The sequence below is a fragment of the Platalea leucorodia genome, assembly GCF_965183815.1.
Source record: "Platalea leucorodia genome assembly, chromosome: 3".
Lineage (NCBI taxonomy): Eukaryota > Metazoa > Chordata > Aves > Pelecaniformes > Threskiornithidae > Platalea > Platalea leucorodia.
This window is the reverse complement of record NC_138825.1, coordinates 36727599-36749614: the sequence shown is the minus strand read 5'-3', so window position 1 is coordinate 36749614 and position 22016 is coordinate 36727599. Positions and strand designations below refer to the sequence as shown.

Genomic DNA, 22016 nt, shown 5'->3' with positions numbered 1-22016 from the left:
AAAACTGTTTGCTTATTTAGAATTGGCTGTATCTTGGGTTCTCAAGCAAAGTTTAAACACCTCAGAATAGATATTACTTTTTTTTAGTATGTGCAACCTAAGATAATCCTGCATTGATGCATTTTTCATTATGCTTTGCAAGTCTGAGGATACAGATAGATCTCCTAATAAATAGTGGAATTTCATTTAAAGTATTACTCTCTTTTCTGTTGCCAAAGTTTGGGAACTCCTCTTCCCTCTGAGCATTTCACCAGTGCATTAACATCCTTGTTACCTGTCATATCCAGCACATGATGCTCTCAGGCTGACCCCTCGCAAGTCTGGGAAACTAAGAGGGGCTGGAAATGCTTAGCAGGGTGTGAAAGCAGAGTCCAGTAGTCTGAGGTGATTCATTGCAGTGCTTTTTACATTTTTGAAGTATTGTTAAAAGCAAGCAAGGAAGCAGAAACCCTTAATTTCCAAGTATAGGGCTTCTCTGGATTTTAAGATAGTTTATCATTCTTGGAGACCTGATTGAGGACTACATGTGTGTGTGCTTTCAATGGTGGATGATGAGCAATATTAAGAAAGCTACTGAATATTTCCATCGTCAACACTAACTCAGTTTGAACACCTGGAATTTCATTACTGAGTCTCCAATCCTTGTTGGATATGATTTGACCACAACAGTTCCCATTTATAGCAGTCATTCTGGCTCCCTCGTGCTCCCATTACTGCCAGCAAAGCTGATTTGTTACAGCTCTATGCTGTGGAAGGACTAATGGGTCACTACTGTAAATGAAGAAAATTATCATGTTGCTGCTTTGATTTCCAGCCTGAGCTTTAAGAAGGACGAAAGCAATATAAACAATGCTGTGAACTTTAGCAGTACCCAGCAATTGTGGAAGACTTCTGTCTAACGATCAATGAATAACCAGTGACACTGAGCTGTTGCAGCACCCTGATGGGTAAAAAGCTACAGCTGAATTGACAGAAGCCGGACTATTTGAAGCATACTTCTGTTTGATGGAGTGCCAAAGCACACAAGCTATATTAAAGGGGAAAGAATCTGTACAGCTTTAGTATGTGGAAAAATTTGTCAAAGGCAACGTGACAGCGTAGTTCTATCGTTCCAACTGTTCCTCGATTTATTGTTGTACGGGTACAACTCCCACGCAGGTGCACTGCAGAGGAAGTGCCTCATGCTGCTGCAGTCGTTTTCAAGGCAGAAGTGGAGCTGATCCATTAGCATCCCCTGTCAACAGGGACTTGAGCAAGACTTTCATTCTGCTAAAACTAGGAGGAGACTCTTCAGTCAGTGTAGCAGCCTAAAAAATTACTGAAGACTGACCCCCAGTTGTACTGTAACATCTCCCTGTCACACTGTCCTGCTTTTCCCTGCGCATTAGTTATCTTCTTGTTGGGAGTTTTTACTAGTACAGCTGTTGGCTAGAAGACAACTCTGCCTGGTACAGTTATGCCACTGAACACACACTTACATAGATTTTTTTGCTTTTCAGTAGAACTTATTTCAACGCCAAAATACGCAGATGTTTTTACATCCATCTGAAAATGCTTTTTTAGTCTACGATGCCGTTATCCCTGTGCTGGTGAAACAGACAGGAGATACAGGCTGAATCACAGAGAGCATGACCAGGTACAGTGTTTCTGAGCGTTCAGCTAGGTAGCCTCCGGACACTGGTTAGTACCTTTCCTCATAGCATGCATTTCAAATACATAAATAAAATCATGGTTGTTCATATGAGTCTATGAGTGAAATAGGAGGAACTGACATTGCTCTTTGGCTAGTGGGCAGTAACATGAAGTTTTGTTGCAGCTTGTCAAAAAATGTAACAATTGAATGAGGCTTCAAATGAAATAGCCCAGAACAAAGAGGAATGCTCCAGTGGATTCAGTCTCTTTCTGCCATTTTGCACTTGGGCCAGCAGGAGTTAAAAGCTCTCTGTGAGGATTTGGTAGTCTAGCACCATTCTGACACTTTGATACTGATGCTTTGAGTCCCTTTAGTCTAAGATTTTTTTTAAGAGAAGGCACATTTCAAATGTCTTCTCTGACCATAGCTGTAAGAATATCGCAATACTGGCATGTTACATGTTACCAAGATTGCTGCATTTCTGCATGTTTTTAGAGCAAAAACACTTGCCAGCATGTTGATCCATCACTGTGTGGTGACATTAATTTTAGGATTAAAACATTCTGTAAGTGCTTTTGGCATATAGAGCTGGATGTCCAGGTTCTCTGTATTTCCTGTTGGAACTGAATTCTGTGGATACAGGGATTTTTTCCTTCTTAAACTTACCTGTGCGGATTTGTATGATGAGTCAGGAGCCACTGAGGAACTGATAGAAGCCATTCTGACAGCTGAATAAGGAAAAGCCAAGTGAATAAAACAACCCACTAACACATCCTTCTTTTTCTTCCCTACCAAACATAGTAGAGTATGACCTTGTGACCATTTTTCATCTCAATGTCAAAGTCTACAATATCTTTGTTATACACACGAAAAACTAACATTTTTAGATGGCTTAATGATCTCCCTCTCAACTCACACCAGCTCATAGGGAGATAGATAGGACCCAGATTTCTTGCTCATCAGCTAATACAGGGACCTTCTGAGGCTGTGGGCCATGTCCCTTCCGATCTAAACCATGCTGAAATTTTTCTGCTTGACCCTGCTTCGCCTGCCAGCTGTCCAGTGGCAGATGCAGGGGAAGGCCAGTACGCCTTGCAGCATTTTTCATGCTGCCTGGTGGTTTTTGAAGCCTTACCTGAAACTGTGTTCAGGTTTGTCCTATATTTTCTACTTGAACAAGCTGAGCTGCGTGCCAGAGCTTCTCCCAAAGCACCGTAGTGGTCTGGAGGGAATTGGGTTGCGTGGTCTGTATGTAACAAATGAGCTGGCTACCGTTTTGTCAGGACCAAGCTGTTTTCAAAATAAAATAGTCTCGCTGGTGTTATCTGGAGAGCAAGTCAAAGGTTAGCCCCTTCCTGCTCAGGCTGCCTAGATGAATTAAGCTGTGCATCCTGGCCTACTGTAAATTTGCTCCTGTCCCTGCCCAGGAAGATTTCACTCTTGTTCCACTACAGCATTACCATTTCCCTGCCACGTCGTCATAGCACATCTTAGCTGGAAACCAGTGAGATGGCTGAGTGTGATTCTGTCCCCACTTCTGCATCCTGCCCTCTTCGTGGTGCCAGACAGAGCAGGAGCATTAACTTATCCAGGCCACCGCAGTCCCTTGCGTGGCTCCTGGGCCCAGTCCTTCCAGCAGGGTGCTGGGGCCAGGCTGTATCATGACGGCCGGTTCCTCCGGGGCTGTACCAGGACAGAGAAAAGCAGATTTCTGGGCTTGCCTATTTCTGGTGCCTGCTGTGTCCAGAGACCCTCCTTCCTTCCCCCTTCCTCCAAGTCTCGTTGCCGTTGGACCCTCCGGAGACAGCAGTGAGGAAAGTCTGCCTTGGTTTTTCTTCTGAGCTCACTGGGCACTGCCGCTGCCGGCGTAGCTGCGAGGTGCCACAGAGAGCCCGCCTGAAGCTGTTAGCAGAGGCAAGCAACCCTTTAAAACCCTGCCTGATGTTTTGCTAAGCACATTTTAGCCTTTCAGTACTTAAAGGGGGCTTATAAGAAAGATGGGGACAGACTTTTTAGCAGGGCCAGTAGCGATAAGACAAGGGGTAATGGTTTTAGACTAAAAGAGGGTAGATTCAGACTAGATATAAGGAAGAAATTTTTTACAATGAGGGTGGTGAAACACTGGAACGAGTTGCCCCATCCTTGGAAACATTCAAGGCCAGGCTGGATGGGGCTCTGAGCAACCTGATCTAGTTGTAGATGTCCCTGCCAATTGCAGGGGGGTTGGACTAGGTGACCTTTAAAGGTCCCTTCCATCCCAAAGCATTCTATGATTCTATGATTTTTATAGCACAGGGACTCCAGTAGTTTGTGGTTGTAGCTCTGACATATAGAGCTACTTTTAGCAGGAAATTCAACTTCATAATTCAGATTTTAAAATCTTTGTATTCTGATCCATCTCTCAGCAGCCTACCTCCCCGACAACCCCTAACAAGCCAGTAGTGCCACTGGAGTGGGCATCTGGAGTGGTACCAAAACCCGACCCTACCGTCATTAACAAGCACATACGTAAGCTGGTGGATGTAAGTATTTGGAAGAATATACTGGTCAAAGAGAATGATAGCTTTGATATTGTCATCATTATAATTAATTTCAAGCTTTTCAAGAGATTGTTATGGTTGGGATGAATTTCAGACATCCAATAACAAATTTGAGCCTTTACTGATACTTTCAGAAATATTTATTTTATTCCTGCAACCGCTGATGGGATTAGTAGGCAGGTTTCTTGATACACGAGCATCCAAAGCCTGGCTGCTGTTCAATGGGTTTGATTAGCAAACATAAAGTCAGAGGTCAAAATTGAGTTTCTGCAGCTCTACTCACCCAGTTTATGTCTGGTAACAGACAGCTGGAAACAAAAATACTCAGAAACAAGGACTCACACATTACTAGGTCCAGAGAATGTTTCTGGAAACCGTATTTCTGGTTTTCCACTTGCTGTAATTTGACTGTCCGGAGCATACTACACACGGTAAAGAAAGCATTGTCTTGGTATCGCTTTAAAAATCTGAGCATGAGGTCATGAAGAATTATAGCTGGGATCTTTCAGCTTCAGTTTGGAAGGTGACGTGTTAGGTAATGCAAACAAAACCAAACACTACCAGGTTCCTTTGGAGAGACTGAACCCTGTTGTGTTGATGTGTAAGAGCAGCATGCAGAGGAACCAGGAATGTGTTGTAGATAATGAAGCAAGATTTCCTTCTGCTTTTTACAAATCACTAACTAAGTCTGAGAGGAACTATTAAATTCTGACCTCATCTATGTTGCAGGTCATTAATTGGGATTATGTTGTTAAGATAACTTAAACAAAGTCTTCAGTTCTCTCACTCAGACTTCAAATATATCTTGTGTTTTACTTTTTGTACATGCTCTTTCTTTAAAAAATTTTCATTTTTCTCTTAATGTGGGATGCCAGAACTGCACATGCTGTTCCTGTATTGCTTTTGTCAGTGCCATATGTGTTGATAAAAATCACTCCGCATCCAAACCTTTCTTTGATAGCTTGTTTAAATAGGAAGTCTGTTGCAACTCCTTAATCTTTCCAGAATGTGCTGGGTGAGAGGTTGTTCTTGTTCCTGTGGGCGGGGGAGATGCAGTCCCCCATTCCACAATTTTGGCCTGGTTCAGGACATATGATCTTGAGTCTGACAGGATTAAAACATGGTTTGGGGCTGTTATGGATACAGCTTACCAAGAGGCCCACAGCACTCTGTACAGCTGTCTTCATTTTGCCAATCATCTTTGTCATTTACTAGCTGCTTTGAGTTGTGCTTTAAGGCATTGTTTTTATTACTAAAAGTGTTGAATACTACTTGGGTTTGCCTATTGGTTCCTTCTTGATGATGCATTTTTGAGGGCTGCCAGTCATCGGTTACAGGTCGTTTGACAGGTGCTTAGAAATTGGCTTCATCATGTCCTTGTTAAAATAAGGACGATGCAAACACCTTTCAGAGGTCTCAGTATATTAAATTCTTGTCTTTGTTAACCAAATCTTAATCTAATGAGAGTGTTTGTGCTTCAATATGTGTCTTTCAGATAGTCATGTTAACTTTGACAGTCGTGTTTTTCCCATCAGCATCACACGTAGCTTTAACGCCCCTTGCACATCTCTGTAATCAGTAAGAAAGACAGAATATAGTAATTCCTTAGCAGCTAAGGAGGGCTTCCACCGTTTTATGCGACCTTTTAAATTTGATCCCATGTCTGGTTTTACTCAGTGGCGAGCTGGGGATTGATGGGAGGGAATGGTTGTTAGATACAAAGTGCTCCGGATCTGGATGTCAAAGTATTGGTAAAAAAATCAGATTGAAACAGTGGCAGAGCAGGAGTGACCGACTAAAAGAGAAGTGAAACCAAAAACATCTGAAATACTCATGGGAAAGTTTCTGTTGGGTTGTTTTTGTTTTATTTCTTTTTTTGTGATTAAAAAGCATACTTAATGAAGGAAAGGGAATATGTCACGTGGGACAGAATTTTAGTGACATTTCCCATAAAAAAGAAAAATAAAGCAAGAATAATTATGTCTGAAGAGGTGTGGAGGACCATCACTAGATAAACACTGAGTTTTCTTTAAAATTTAGCCATTTTTCCCCCTACAGTCCAATAAATATGCATATTGAAGTACCTAGTAGGAATAAAAGGAATAAAGCAAGGCAGCAGAGCATCTGATTAGTAATGTTGAACATTAAGTTACATGTAATTATAGGTTGAAGAGTTGGTATAGATTCAGGATAGGCTAGATATTAGGACAATAATTTCTTTCTTTTTTTTCAGTCTGTCTTTAGGAACTACGATCATGACCATGATGGCTATATTTCTCAGGAAGACTTCGAAAGTATAGCTGCCAACTTCCCCTTTTTGGACTCTTTCTGTGTGCTAGACAAAGACCAGTAAGTTTGGAGATTTCTATGTGGTTTTTTTTCTTTTCCTCAATTTAAAAACTCATGAAAACCAGATATTGAAGAAACAGCGTCTCCCGAGCTTCTTGTGTCTGACATCTCACTTAAGGAACTGAACATCACTGAAGGCTGAATTCTGTTCTCATTTAACTTCTTATGCCGTAGTCGGTTCTATAAGCCCACGCAAGTTGGAGTCCTGCTTTACCTAGTACTTTAAAAATCATTTACATAATAGCTTAATGAAGAATTCCTGCTGGGACTGAGTCAAAACCCCGAGAGTACTGTCAAATTACAGTGGAGATGCTGTATCCAGACCAGGCAGCAGACTGATGAAACAAATAAGTTGTGTACAGAACAGGGGAAAAGAGTGTATGTAGCAGAGAGAGGGTAACAAATATTCTGGGAGGTATATATATTTCCTAGCCAGTTGGGCTTGATAATTCTTGTTGTCCAGAATCTCTTTGGCTGTCAAGGCTGGTGGTCAGCCAGGGGCATAACTGCTTGGTCTGCGTAGGCAGTAAGTCAAGATCCTTCACTTAATGTCCTGGTCTGTGCTCTGATACCATGAATAGGTGAGAAACCAACATCCATGCTATAATTTCAGTGTTTGCTGCTTAATGAAGGATAAGAACCACAAAGGCTTTTTTCTGCCAGGAGAGTTGCAGCTCTTTCAAAGAACGTACTTTGTGTGCTGCCTGCTTTTTGCAATGAGAAAACCCTGAATTGTTCAGTGCCGCGAGCGGTGACATATTTACTCTACTTTTTTTTTCCCTAACAGAGATGGTCTTATAAGCAAAGAAGAAATGATGGCTTACTTTCTGAGAGCTAAATCACAGTTCCAGTGTAAAATGGGACCAGGGTTTATTCATAACTTTCAGGAGATGACCTATCTTAAACCAACTTTCTGCGAGCACTGTGCAGGATTTGTAAGTATGTTTTTAATAATAGTATGTCTTAAACACAATTTTTTACCCTTTAACATAGACAGGGTGAAACTGGCTCCACACATTGCTAAAGTCTCTTGGCCAAATATCTCATCGCATTCAGAAGCACAAAACATTTACTCATGTTGTAGCTGTGCTATCCAGTTTTGTTTCAGTGGTTCCGGAATACTGGCATTTGTAAGAATTACTGTTGCAGGGGAAAAAATAAAATTATGTTAGCTAAAGGATATTAGAGACTATATGAATGGCCTTACTTCGTTTATCTTAAGTTCTTTAATTTGGCTTGATTTCCCATGTAAACAAGCTCGAGGGAAAATGGGTGTCTGGAACAGAGGATGTAGATGAAGCAAAAGGCGTTCTTTCTCAGGAAATTGCACATGGCAACATAGCTACGTTCATAATTCTCTGAATGGCCATAACAGCCTTAATCCTTGCTCTATTGAATTAACAGATCTTCTAATTTGGTCAAGAAATCAAAAGTGCTTCCAGCAGTTCTGTACAATAAGATTTTTTTTTTTAATTTATTTGAGGTTTTTTGGTTTGTTTTTTTTTTTTTTAATTCGCTTTTTCTCTCAGCCATAATTTACCACGTGGCACTTATTAGAGTGCTTTATACATAGCTGGGAAATAATTGTTTTTGTAAATATTTGTGTTGCTTGTAAACCTCCTCCAACTTTGTCACTTCAAACCAAGTATAGTAAAGAAAAAGGAATTCCTATGATTTAAAAGTTACATTAATGTACACCCCCCGATGAAATCAAATGTACACATTTAGACAGCTTAAGTAATAAGGGCAGAGGCCCATGTCCTCTGCTTATGTGTGGCCCACATACAAGGTGTAAATTCAGAACATGGTCCCTGCTCTCCAGCGGAGATCTGCCTCTGGTATCGGCAGAAAAATCTCCAGCTTATACTACGTGAACTTTTCCACTAAGTAATTCTTTTTCATGGCTGAAAGTAACAATACCAGCACTGCTAAGTGCAAAAATGTGCCTCCTCTCAGACCGGCTCTGGTGTTCCTGCTCTTGTCTGTGCGCCCCTCTGTCTCATTCAGATGCTCGTGGTCCCTATCGCAACCGCTGATCAAGGCCACGGGGAAGAAGGAATTCCACCTATTTCCGCTAGAACTGCAAAAACCTTGGAGGTGACATGGTCAATGCTGATTCAGGAGCATGCTGGTGGGCTCTTGAGCTGACAGCTCCAGAAGACCGATGGGGCAGGGGCGGTCACTGGCCTGAGCCTATTGTTTCAGGCTGCCTGTGGCTTCGGGAAGACGTCATTGCATTTGTGATGCCCGGTTCATGTTTGGAAGGCTTCCATAGCAAAGCAAGGCCCAAGGACTGCCCTGCAATGTCCTCTCCACCAGATATTTTTCTCCAGCATCAATTTGCTAATTGGCCATTGTTGGATTTTTCATGTCTCCCTGATTACATCCAGTGCAGGAATACAAATGAGTGAGGGGTTGTACAGGAAATGGAAATAAGGTCATTTTTCCTATCAGCTCACTGAAGTCATTGGCATTGTCCTGTGGATGAGTTGGGCTGATAGGACAGGAACCAACTACAAAATCTGCTGCGTGTTTGTTCTGCATTTCAGTGCTGCTCATCCATGGACAGGAACTTAATTTCGAACTAATGCACTGATTCACAGTCAAAATAATGTGCACTGACAGTGCAGCAGGATGAATTGACATGACAGTGCAATCCATGCAGCATCCAATAAAATATCTGTTATTAAAATGATATGAACTTTAAAGGTCAAGCTAAAACCTAATGCCATTAGGCAGCGCAAAATTGATATGCCCATGGCCAGCCGCAGTTCCGTCCCACGGCTTGAGTTGCACCACATGGCAAGGTAGGTGACCAGCCATCCTGCCAAGCTTTATAATTAATACAAATTTGCACAGATCCTCTTACCTTGGAGCTGGCTCAAGCCAGCTTTGCAGCAAAGCTGTGTCAGACAGATTCAAAGCATTTTAGGTCAGAATTCATGACATGGCACTTCAGCTAAGCTTTGCTGCTGTGTGTAATCATGACAGTGGCACCAAATTTGAGTAGGAGGAAGGTACAGAGCTAAGAAGGTGAGGAGAAAGCTCTTCAGTGGGAACAGATGAGAGCTTAAATGAAAGAAGCTATAATCCATGTCTCTTATGGTGGTCCTGGCAAAGAGACCTGGGAAAAAAAGTCATGTAAAGCTGAGCAGTGACAACCCTGCTGCTGCTCTTCCAAGAGGGATGGGAGGGCTCCACTGTCGCTGCCTGACCACAGGCATTAGCAGGAAAAGAGCAAGCAGCAGGCTTTCTATGGACCCTTCTTCCACTGTTGCCACTTCTGTTCTTTCATTCACCTTTCTTCCACCCTGTCTAATCTGTTTTGCTTTTCCAAGCCCCCATTTTTCCTTGCAAATTCTTTTTTGCAGTGTATGGATTTTTTTCCCCCCAGAATCTTCCTGTTCTGTTTATTTTACTCTTTCCTTTGTATTCTGAATGTTCTCTGGCCCTTCCTTTTGAACATTTCTTTAATGACTGTATTCACCCCCTGCATACTCTGCATGGGTTCTTATGGTGAGAAGCCACGTGCAGTTTTGACTGGCTGGATGTGCTCACCCTCCCCGGTAATGTTTTGAATGAGGTCAGGGTAAATAAACACTTCAGTCCCCAATCTTTTTCCTTTAATGCTAGGGCTAGAAAAACTGCCCCTTCCTCTATCTGCCTCTCAGAGTGAAAATGCTTGTTTTTAAAATGGGATGGCTGTAGATACAGCACTTCTGAGTGTATAGATAATGATTTGCTAGGGAATTTTCCTACTTCTAAGCAATCCTGCTCATGTTGCAGTGAAAGGTTCCCAAAAGTGGGACTGCACACACTGCCTCCTGGAAGTTTAGCATTTGGTTGTTATGTAATGTACATCAACAAGGACAGTTTCTGGGAGGAGGCAAAGATGGAATTCAGTGGCTTTTCTGCCTGTTTCAGTCTTCAACCTTTTTTTTTTTTTAAATGGAAAAAGGCAAGCAAATCTGATTGCTATGGCTGGGTCTGCTGGGGCCCAGTATGGGAACCAAGAACCTAATTTGTATCCCCAGTGGTGTTTTCTTCTGCTGTGTTTGAATGGCATGGGTCATTCATGTATCTGGAGAATGGATGTACACTGGAAATTCCCTCGCTGATAACGTTAAGTGAGCCTAAAAGCAGAACGTGCTCTGCTGGTTTCAGTAAGCTTGATATAATAGCAATTTTTCACCTGTTCCTGGAAGCAAATCTCATCTGTGTCTCTCTTTCTCTAGTAGTCCCACTGTAAGTAGTAAAAACAAAGGGGAAGCCACACAAGTCTTATCACAATTAGAGGGGGAGGTCTGCCTAACAGGAAGGGTGTTAAGAGCAGTGATATCCTGTTTGTGCTTTTGTAGCCATTGGTACTTCCTCATTGTGACCTTGTTTTCCTTCCAGCTTTCTTTTCGGATTCCTTGACGTTCTTTTGTCTTTCTTTGCAGCTCTGGGGTATAATCAAACAAGGCTACAAATGCAAAGGTAAATAAATATTGCATGGATTTTTCCAGCTATAGATGGTGGGTTTTAGCACAAGTGGGTCAACTGCATTTTTTACTAGAATGACATCTATTCATCCAAATTTTGCTTATACACTTGGTACTGTCCGTGAAGAGGGACTGCTGGTACGTTATGAAGTCTCAGGGCATTAGGGGACATAGCACCCGGTATGAACACACAGGTTCTGTGAGCTAAAGGTCCAAAGCAGCCACTGACTCCACGAGGTGTCACTTTCTACCAGCAAAGACCTTGCATCTTAGAAAACCAAGTGTCCTCATCTTAACACCAAGACATCCTGAAATATATCTGCTGAGACTTGGGGTCAGGAAAAGGCCTGCTGGCAATGCTGTCTGTCATGTACATCCGCATGCCTGTAGTGAAGCCTAACTGGTCTTGCAATGCAATAGTGGCTGAGCTAGAAATAGAGAAATACTTAATTCCTAGACCGCCCAGCAGATCTCATTGCAAGATCTTCTGCAGACATTGAACTTAAAAAAAAAAAAAAAACCAAAAAAAAACACACAAAAAACCCACCAAACCTAGAGCTTTTACAGCCCTCTCTGCTGCTTTCATAAAATGTTTAATTTTTTATGCAGTACTTGCACCATATTGAGCAGGTCAGACCAAGAATGACATTGTAGTGGTCCTCATTGGCTTTAAAGTCCTGGACTTATTTATTTCTCAAGCAGCCCAGCTCTGGCTGAAGGGTGCTGTTGATTTTCACAGTTGTAGTTGCATCTCAATTATTCACAGGGGAATATTCATGCTGGAGCTTCATAGTTGTATTTATATACACTCTTTTCCCTTAGTCTTACACTGGCTTCCAGGAGAAGGGTGAAGAATTGGCAGGATTGTTTTTTAGGATACACTATATTCCTGCCTCCCTCTCCGCTCATGAACATCTCTTCCTCAGAGAGGGGTGGGGAAAATGTGCATGTCTAAACCAGTGTATATAATTCAGCTATTCCTGATTACTGTCATCTGAGCAGCTATGAAAGGGCTAGTTGGGGTCTATACTTCTGCTGGTAGGATGAGGGAAGGAAGACAGGGTTTTGTCACAGCAGCCCTGTAAACTCAACTTGAGATCTGAAAGCTGAGCTCCGTCCTGCATCATCATTGCTTTTAACAGTGGCCCAGCGGAGAGAGAGCAAAAGTGGTTCTGTAGAGTCAAAATTATAGGCAATGGAGCATGAGAGTAAGAGAGCAGAGCTGCTCGCTCAGATCTTAAAGTGGTCAACAAGTGTAATTAGTGCCTGCCCTTTGTTGCAGCAGCTACGAGCTGCTCCGTATGCCAGCATCACTAGAGTGCTGCACCCATTATGGATGATTTCTGCCTTTGAGCACAGAGCTGTCATCTTCTGTTTTGAACCTCTGACACTGTGCTAGCAGGGGGAGGGAGTTACCTGTTCAGCTCTGCTGCTTACCCCAGCACGGTGGGTAATGAGATAAAGCTAGACTGTGTGGTCTACAAGTGATGAAAGAGGTTCTTCACTGCCAAGAGAGACCTTTATTGTATTGGGAGGGGGCGGGGGTATTACCTTTAGGGCAGACAAAACCACAGCTGGGCAGGTACTTCTGTATTAGTCATATGAACAAGGTGATGGGAGAAACCAGAACTCTCACCTCTCAGAGATGCTGCCCTGAGCAGAATGGTTCTTTTAGCCAAGAGTTATAAACACAACACTTTGGTAATGGCTCACGTAGAATAAAATGTTAGGTCATGGAGCAGCAACAGAGAAACAAGGGAGATGATAGATGGAAATTTCAAACAAGGGCAAGGGACACAGAGTAGAGAGACCCTGTGTTTGGGGCACACATCTTCCACCCTTTGGCCCTTTCTTGCAGATAAGATCTGTACTGCAGCCACACTTCAGATAAATGTACCTAGTGATGAGTGTATCTGCAGTGATGCAAAGCCCGGCAGAGGCTAGGTGTGCAGGCACTCAGCCAGTTTCATCCAGGCAGATGATACACATCCATAGAGCTTACTCTATGCTGATGCTGCTTGCTGAGCTAATTAGGTGAGTTTTAACCTACAGTGGTCTACATTGACCTCCAGCTGTCCTTCCAGAGGCTCAGAGTATGGACACTGCGATGTCTTCTGACCAAGTGTGTTTACTATAATGGGCACTGCTAGGTCAAATGAAAAAAAAAAAAACAAACTTTTTTTGGAGACTCATGCAGTGAAGCAGAGGCTTTATGCATGGCATACACAGGATTATACCAATAATTCCAGGTCTCTTCCTTTTAACTCATTTCTCATGAAAATATCATCCCCCTCTTCCCTTCTGCTGCCAGATTTCAATTAATGGCTGCCATGGAAATGATCCATTTTTTGTAATGCTCTTCACACCAAACGATCCATTTCTGTAACTCCCTTCGCACCTTCTGTCAAGAGTATTTGTTACTTCAAAGTCCCTCCTGGTATCTGTCTGCTGATAGCCCTGAGGGATTACCAGATAATTGTGACTTTCCATTTGGTGACTTGACAATTCCTTTCTTTACAGATTGCGGTGCCAACTGTCATAAGCAATGCAGGGACCTGCTTGTGCTCGCATGCAGGAAATTTTCCAGAGGAACCTCAGTAGGCAGCAACCATGGCTCTCTGCCTAGCAGTCCATCTCTGCCTCCAGGTGAGAGCACTTTTGTTCCTATTTTAAACCATTTCTGGAATCCTCTGTAATGGCCAGTGTCCTTGCTGCCATTTTTAATTTTCCTTTGTATCAATGCACAGAGCAGCACATGTACTTTCCACTGCACCATGACTCGTGTTCAGTGCTCGGATTACAACATCCCTTTCTGCAGTGATGGCCTTAGTCTCCTGCCTGAGGCTCCCTATCCTCCATACTGACACCCCTATCCTAGCTGAAAAGAAATAAAATTATAAATAGGGAAATTGTACTTATAAGCGACTTAGGAGCAGGGAGACATAGGGCACAATTCTCACTCTGCCTTATCCCCTGAGCATGCAGATGGAGGGAGAAGGAAATGTACGTACACAAGGCCAGTTTCCAAGCAGCATATGGGTGTTGCGATAGGACAAGGGGGAATGGTTTTAAACTGAAAGAGGATAGATTCAGACTGGATATAAGGAAGAAATTTTTTACAATGAGGGCAGTGAAACACTGGAACAGGTTGCCCAGAGAGGTGGTAGATGCCCCATCCTTGGAAAGACTCAAGAACAGGCTGGATGGGGTTCTGAGCAACCTGATCTAGTTGTAGATGTCCCTGCCAATTGCAGGGGGGATGGACTAGGTAACCTTTAAAGGTCCCTTCCATCCCAAAGCATTCCATGATTCTATGATATGGATATTTCTAATTATACCACTGCTTCATATAGGGGGTTACCTCCCCCCCCCCCCCCCCCCCCCCCCGCTCCAGGGCTTAAGTTATCTATCTTTTTGTAAAGATCTTGAAGTAGAATACTTAAAATAAACTATTCCACCTTCTGTTTCAGTCCAAGATGAAATATTTGAATTTCCCAGTGTTGCTGCGGAACACCAGGACCTTGATGGCAGAGCCATCACCCTCGTCACTGGCTCTTCGCGGAAAATTTCGGTGCGGCTGCAGAGGGCAACCACCAGCCAAGCAACACAGACAGAACCACTGTGGCATGAGCCAGGCTGGAATGATTCGGGTTCCCATACTTTCCCCAAAATGAAGTCCAAGTTCCATGGCAAAGCGGGGAAGAATAAAGGCTTTGCAAAATGGGAGAACGAAAAGCCCAATGTGCAGGCTGATATAGAGCTAGAAGCTGAGGCCCCACAGCACATACAGGATCACAACGGAATAGAAACCCTCCCAGAAAGACAAGAATCTGAGGTGAGTTGCAGAAGCAGTCAAGACAGTTTAAAATCTGCTAGAGTCTGAGGTCTCATAAGGTTATTTTATGAATTTCAGGATGCTTTTTAATTCAAATTTGCCATTGCTTCTTGCACAAGAGTTACTTTCAGAAGAATGCCGAATTATCCATAGATACCCATTTTCTACACTGCAGTGTGCATTTACTGTAACGCTGTAACTGGAGGTTTGACTCCTGGTGTCAGTATGTGCTTTTAGGAGTTGGGCCCTTTTCTTTTTGAAAATCATTAAAATAGCCTGGTGGATATCTGACCAAATTCTGTGCTGCTGTACCCTTGCAATGCACAGTTCAGGGCTCCATGTTGCAGTCACCCATAAAATTTATACTTCCAAAGCCTCATGCTTTTGTTGACCATCTTTGCTAGCATGTAAGTACCTATTTTCTTTTGGTTACAGGATAGCTGATTGCTCACCCTGAAGCACAGAAAAAAATGAAGACAGCAACTGTAATACAGCAAGCATTGATGGACTGTCACAGAGCACATTCGGTCATGAGAAGTTTTCCTGTACCTCATACTTTTAAATTCAACCTGTTTTCTTAGCTGAAAGGTGTTATATAAAGCACTATTTATTTTCTCACGAGTAAGCCATTTGGATGAACATCGCACGGACACAGCAGAACAGATCTCTGCGCTCAGTGTTTTCTCTTGTATGACTTTTGTGGAAACTTCCTCTACATGCCAGTGAGGATATATTTGGCCTCCTTTAAATATACTGCATCATTTCAGTTTGTCTGCCAGCAACAACAATGGTGAGGACAGAAGCCAAGCATCTAAGTTTGTTCGATAACACTCCTTTTCCAGAGCTCATAATGATCTTTTAAGGAAATAAGTAGGTGTGCATGTTGATTAAATCTCAAACAAAAACCTTTCACAAAGTCCTCTATGCTGAAATTCTTTGCACACCTGGGGTTTTGAATTTTGGCCGTGTTTACATTGCTACAGTGAGCGTATTGGTATTCAGCACAGTGATACCAGTTCCCAGACTGGGGATGCTTCAAGTAGGCAGCACGTGGCTGAAACTGAAGGAATTCCAAGACACTATGCATGTGTCCGGTTACACTGCAATGGAGAGGGGGCCTCTCTGCCAGCGCTGATTATGGTAAAATTAGCATGTAATAAACACCTTAGTTTTAAATGTGTGTGTATGTATGCGTATGTGATATGCTTTCCTCTGGTTAGCAGCTTGCACATGTTAAGACCAAATGTACTGAAAAGCAAACTCCAGATTAGCAGTTTGCTAATGTAGGATATAGCACCTGAATCTGTAATGGCCTGAGAAGCAGGGCTGAAGTGGCATTTCTCAGAAGCATTAAGTTACTTGAGGAGCACAGCCCTCATCCGCAAAAAAGAGAGAAAAGCAAAACAGCACAAAGCTCAAACCTGAAACGTGCGTTCCAAGTTGGCATATATGTATTCTTCTTAGCCCATCTCTCCACAAAAACAGGTGTGTATGGGGAGCACACGCTCTGAATTAAAGCAACCCAATTATAATATTTCCTACAAAATTCAGGTTATTGCACCCTTCACCAAGTTACAAGCCCTCAAGACCAGAGAGTACTTTCATAGACCTCCCTAACCAAAACTGACAGCTGCACTCCTCTGTGGTAATTTAATTGTAATCTGCACTGCGACTACAAGATGCCCACTGAGTTTGCATCTTGAATCCTGCAGATTTCCTTTGTTTTCCAACACAACTAGTAATGACAGTAAATCTGGGGAGAGAAAAAAAGATAACATGCTCTTACTGTTTTAAACTCGGAGAAATAAGCACTGCAGGGAGCACTGATTTCCAAGCTAGGATGAGGGCCAGAAGCATCCTTCACTCTTACTGCTGTGGGCAAAGAACAGGCATTAGCAAAAATATGGTCTTTATTTCCTGTGGTGGGTCAGGTGACAGGTCACAGCAGGCTGACCGCACAGCTACCGTTACAGTGCACGGCTTGCACACAATGAAAATGATGTGGTAGAGAATTTGAATAGAGAAATTTGGTTATGATCCAGGCTGTTGATGGATCCGTTGAGATAAGCCTTTTAACGCTTTGTAAATGAAATGTTAATGTGCAACTTCATTCTTAACATCACGTAAGAGTTTTAAACAGCATTTAATCTGTAGACCTCAGCCTATTTCTTGCAGACTTTCAAAAGTCATAGTTGTAACTCTTGCTCTGAAAGGTACCTGCTTTCCTGTTTCTCTCAGGCCCACAAACCATGCCCGTCTTCATTTCATTGCTGGATGAGAATGTTTCTCATACATAATCTTATCTTCTCACTTACCTACTCCCCAATATTCTTACAAGTTTCTTGCCTCAACTATTTAAAAGGGTAGGTGCTCTACGTTCTTCAGAGGAAGGCCTTTTCAAGGACACGTTTTTTCCATGTATGCTGTCATCAAGGCACACACTCACATTTAAGCAAGAAAAGTGACGTGTTCTACAGAAGCAGCTCCCACTTTCTGGGGGACCATTCTACTAGCAGACAGACAGCTTAAGTTTCAACCCACTGTAGAGATTTCATCAATGCATCTCTAGCAAGCCTGGTAGCTTTGGTCAGTTAGGTGCTTACCTCAGCAGCAGTTGCAGATCAAGCGTAGACTGCAGGCTCACACAGCTGATCCTTCTAAGCAAAATACTGCAGTGTCCAAGGAGAAGGACTCAGGCTAGGTGAAAATTTCAAGCACCTGCTCCCTCTGCTTTAGGCATTTCAAGAAGGGGAACATTGAGAGTGTGTTGCTGGCAGTAAGCATTCACAGCCATTGGAAAACTTGAGAAAAAGACACTGGGTATAAATACAACCTTTTTTCACCCTCCCACCCCCCAAAAAGGAATAGACTCATTGTAGACAATGTAATAATTAAAAAAAAAAGGCATTAACAGGCTATTTGCAAAAGAACACTGATGATCTTGTTCCACAGCAAGCACCTGAGTGGGGAGAGCTGACAGGGCATGAACAGCCATTTTAAGAAGTTGGTATAAGATGAGCTCTTTACTTTGGAGGAGGCCTGAATACATGAAATTAAAAAATCTTTTTCTCTCCTTACTTCAAGTTGACATCTTTTTCTGAACATGGGCAAGACAATTTTAGTTCCCCAATCTGGGCAAAGCAGCAAAGAATTTCTTGTTCGCCACCCCTGACTTAACAAAATGCAAAACATACCAGCCATCACAGTTCCTGGCCGAGCTATGTGCCTCTGCTGATCTTGGTGAAATCCTGCCTGCTAGAAGGAGGGCAATTCCAGGAGAGCGCCCAGGAGAAAGCATCATAATGACAAGAGCACTGGATTAATTAAGTAGCTAAAGTGAGATACAATCCCAGATTATGCTGGATACTTCTACCACATCCATTCTTCCCTGTCTCAGTTCTCAGGATCTTTTAAGAAACTGGGTGGAAAAGGGAGGTGTTTTTAAAACAAACAAACAAAACACCAATCCCACACCACCCCCCCAAAAAAAACCACCACTACCACCACACAGTGGAAAGAAAGAAGATTATGCCAAACCTTATTTACAGCCTGAGCTGCAAATGCCAAAGAATACAAGCAACAAGAGTAGGTGAAAAATGCAAGTGCTTGCATAGACCCTGTTCAAACTAAACGCACTAGGACTTTCTGTGCTTGTGCAAAACGTGCGCAAAGCCTCATGCTGCAAATAAAGGAGCTTCAGCCTTGCTGTCAACTTTATGTAGTAGCCCTGAGTGCTATGCAAAGAGTCAAGGGGACATCTGAATCCTTCAGAGTGAAATGCAAAACCAGGTTTGTACTGCAAGTCAATCCTCTGCTCTAGATTTTCTCACAGTCTTGCCCTCCTCTGCCCCCTCAGTCTTACCCAGCTTTTGGGCTTTAAAAGAATAATCCCAGCTCTACAAAGAAACATTTTCCTAAACACAAGCTACCTTCTCAGAGGAGCCTTCCTCAGGCAGGTGAAGTCTGAGGGAAGGGAGGTGAGGGGGGACAGGGGACAGTGACATATTTGCTGACCAGAGCTAGTCTGAAGCACAGATTTTCCCCAGCTGGGAAGGGTGAGCCTTTTTCCTTTCAATACAGAAGAAGATAAAAAGCTGAGCTGCAGAGCAAGTTTAGTGGCAGCTGCTGCCTAAAATTTTACATTTTCCAAAACGGAGTGGACTGGCCGCTGTCACCTCTGCGGACGGTTGCTCAGGGACTCCTCTGTGGAAGCCAAAGTGAAAGCATGCCCTAACAGAGCCCCCAAGGTCTCCCTGCTGGGGAGCCTGGCAGCCCTTGGCTGAGACAGCCCGAGCAGCCACAGGAGGGTCCTTGCAGGCTGGGACACTAGTTCCAGAAGCTTTAGGCATCTGTATGGGAAATAGCTGCATGTGAAGGATCCTGGACACAGGGCGGGGAACAACCAACAACTGAGAACAAAGACAGACAGGGAGCAAGCGTGGGAAGAAGCATGCTAAAAGAGGTCTCCCTCTCTACGTGACACCAAGAATGGAAGGGGATCCCAGTGGAGACCGAGCAGAGTGGGAAGGAAGGAAGGAAGGAAAAAAAAAAGGAGATCTGAATGCAGATTTCGTGGAGACACAAGAGACAGGAGAAACAAGGGCTTGTTGTTTCATGATCATCGTAGCCAAAAAAATCTAACCAAGATTTGCTTCATTCAGCATCAGCCTGCTAACTGATGGGCCTCTGTACAGCACAAAAAATAGCTCCAAGTACTTCTCAAGAGAGTCTTGACAACAGAGTTGGCCCACCCAGGGACACTGGAGAAATAGATGTAACTTTGGAACAAGTTTTTGAGTTATCAGCACTGATCTGAACTGGATTTTCAAAATAAGCACTGCAGCCAACAGGCTAAACTCATTGGAAAATCTGTGTGCTGAACTCTGAAGTTTACTGTTTACAGCTGCTGACAGTCCAGTCCTAGGAGACAGAAAAGCCATCAGCAAAAGGCTACTGTCGGGGCAGTATGAAATTTAGCCAAAAAGTCTGCTTTTTCCATGAGTTAAGCCAATGCCGGAAAGTTTAAAGGGTCCTTATCACCTTCATCTCTGCTTCATGTGTGAAAACGAGTTATGACCTTCCACCTGCCCACAGCACAGGCAGACTCCCTCTTTCTTTGGTTTTACAATAGTGTTTTCCTAGTTTTTGTACTTGTTTTTCTCTCCTCTGTTGTGGGAAAGACCCACGTGGACAAGAGGGGAAATTACTGGACAATAAAGGGGAAACAATGACACTGACAGCACTCAGAGCTGTAAAAAGCACAAAGTAAACACAAGAGAAAAATATTTTTTCCCTTCTACCCTTGTTTGTTAAGCCGTTAGAGGTGCGACTTATTTTTGGCCAAAGAGGGGAGAAGGCAATGTTTACAGCTGGTAATAGCACTTGCTTTTTCAGTTTGTGTCCCTTTGAAAAGGCGTAACCTGAAACAAACAAGCACATGAGTATTTTGAGAGGCTACACAGGGGAAACAGAAGTTCACATCCACCTCAGTGTACTGCTCTCCGATCACAACACTGGTATGATTCTAACCTAAGGGTATGCTAGGAGGCTGATAAAGCAAGCTTGCAGTTTAGCATGAGCCAGCTTGTTTGGGACTCCTAAATCATGCTTAACACCTTAAAAATGCATACATAATTCTGTAGCATCCCTGTCATCCAAGGAAAATCAGAAGTTCAGAGAGGAAGCAGAATCACAAGCCTGACAGTCTTTAGCAGCAACACTGAGACTCTACTGCAGTCCTAAATATGGCAGAGCTATGAATAAATCACGTGCAATGAGCAGACAGTTGAGGGCTTTTGTGTGCTGGCCTTCATTAACCAAACAGGGAGCTGAATTAACTTCTAGTACTCTAACCCACATGAGCCTTTTGGACACCCACAAGAGTCATCAGACCTTAGTGAGAATCCTCTTACTCCCCACTCAACTCTTCCCACAGTTTAATTTTAATTTCCCAGGTGCATAACCCGTACGGGGAATACTCATGCCACAGGACTTCTCAAGCTCTGGCCACTTCTCATAAGCATCTACTGACATGAATCTTGCTTCCCTTCTTCCCAGTTCTATCTTAGGTACTTGATGGTAAGTGTCTAGTTTCTAATTAGGCCAGATATTGGTTGAGGCACTTGCCGCTTTCATTAATTCAGATGCAAATAGCAGTTTAACGGAGACGCATAGTCAAAGCTCCCACCACGTTAAAGCAGGTTACCCACACGCTGTGGCTAACCCAGAAGTCTAACCAGTAGCTAGAGAAGCCCCTCTGGGGGCCATCACCATGAACCTGCACACTTCAGGGTTTGACTAGAGAAGTAGAGGAATCTCATCAAGCGAGTCAGGGATTACCAGCCAGCACCAATCCTAAAGATGATCAGCTACTCAGGGAACAGCTACAAGCAACAAGGCTTCCTGTGGCGAGCGCTACGTGGCGAAAGCTCAGCTTGATGCCCGTTGCCTTGTTGCGTTACTGTTTTGCACACAGTAAAGAATAAAGTTTTATCCATCCCTTAGACCTCCAAGGAAAACCCAGCCATGACCACAGTGCATACAGATCATGGTATTCTAAGTCACGTACTAATGTGCCCGATGTGGGAAGCAAGTGTGTGTCCCGCTCCCCATAGTTATTTTACTGCACAATGACAACATTTGAGAGACGGTGAGCCTAATAGATGGAACGGAAGGGCAATGCAAGTGAAGCCTTTAGGAAACAAAAGTTGCTAGAGAAGAAAGGCAGATGGAAAAACAGAAGATGCATAAAGCTTGTGGAATAAGAGTGGCAAGAACAACTGTAGTTAAAAGGAAGAACACTTTGTTCCCCGGTATAAATGCTTGCTTACTTAATTGCCTTCTTGATCTGCTGGAGTTCTGCTTTCGATCATGATGCACAATGAAATCGAGCATGTATATCCAATCCACCACAAGCCTAATAATATCCACAACCCATCTCTCCTCTCCCAGCTTCCAGTTAAGACATTCCTTCCAGTGCGGTGGGAATCATGTTTGGAAAACAGTAAATATCTGAGCATCATACAGACAATAACAAAGCAGTGGCTGTTTGCTTTCATTAATCAAAGCTGCTCTCTCCACATATACAAAGCTTGTTTTCTCTGGAGAACAAAGAAGTCACAGCACACTAGGAGGAAACAATAGAGTAAGGAAAAACAACAGCTGGCAGAAGCAAA

General features: G+C 43.1%; 1 protein-coding gene across 2 annotated transcripts in view; it reads left to right on the top strand.

The window, feature by feature from the left end:
- RASGRP3 (RAS guanyl releasing protein 3) overlaps positions 1-16175 on the top strand; it is a 31348-nt gene extending 15173 nt beyond the window's left edge. The window contains exons 8-14 of one of the 2 annotated variants that reach the window (XM_082307303.1): positions 4039-4155; positions 6407-6522; positions 7310-7457; positions 10965-11001; positions 13527-13652; positions 14477-14841; positions 15277-16175. In XM_082307303.1, the coding sequence (XP_082163429.1) occupies positions 4039-4155; positions 6407-6522; positions 7310-7457; positions 10965-11001; positions 13527-13652; positions 14477-14841; positions 15277-15285 (918 nt within the window). In that variant the 3' untranslated portion in view covers positions 15286-16175. Of the gene's footprint in view, positions 1-4038; positions 4156-6406; positions 6523-7309; positions 7458-10964; positions 11002-13526; positions 13653-14476; positions 14928-15276 lie in introns of those variants that run through there. The other variant, XM_082307304.1, reaches the window with a different exon arrangement.
- Positions 16176-22016: the final 5841 nt, after the last annotated feature.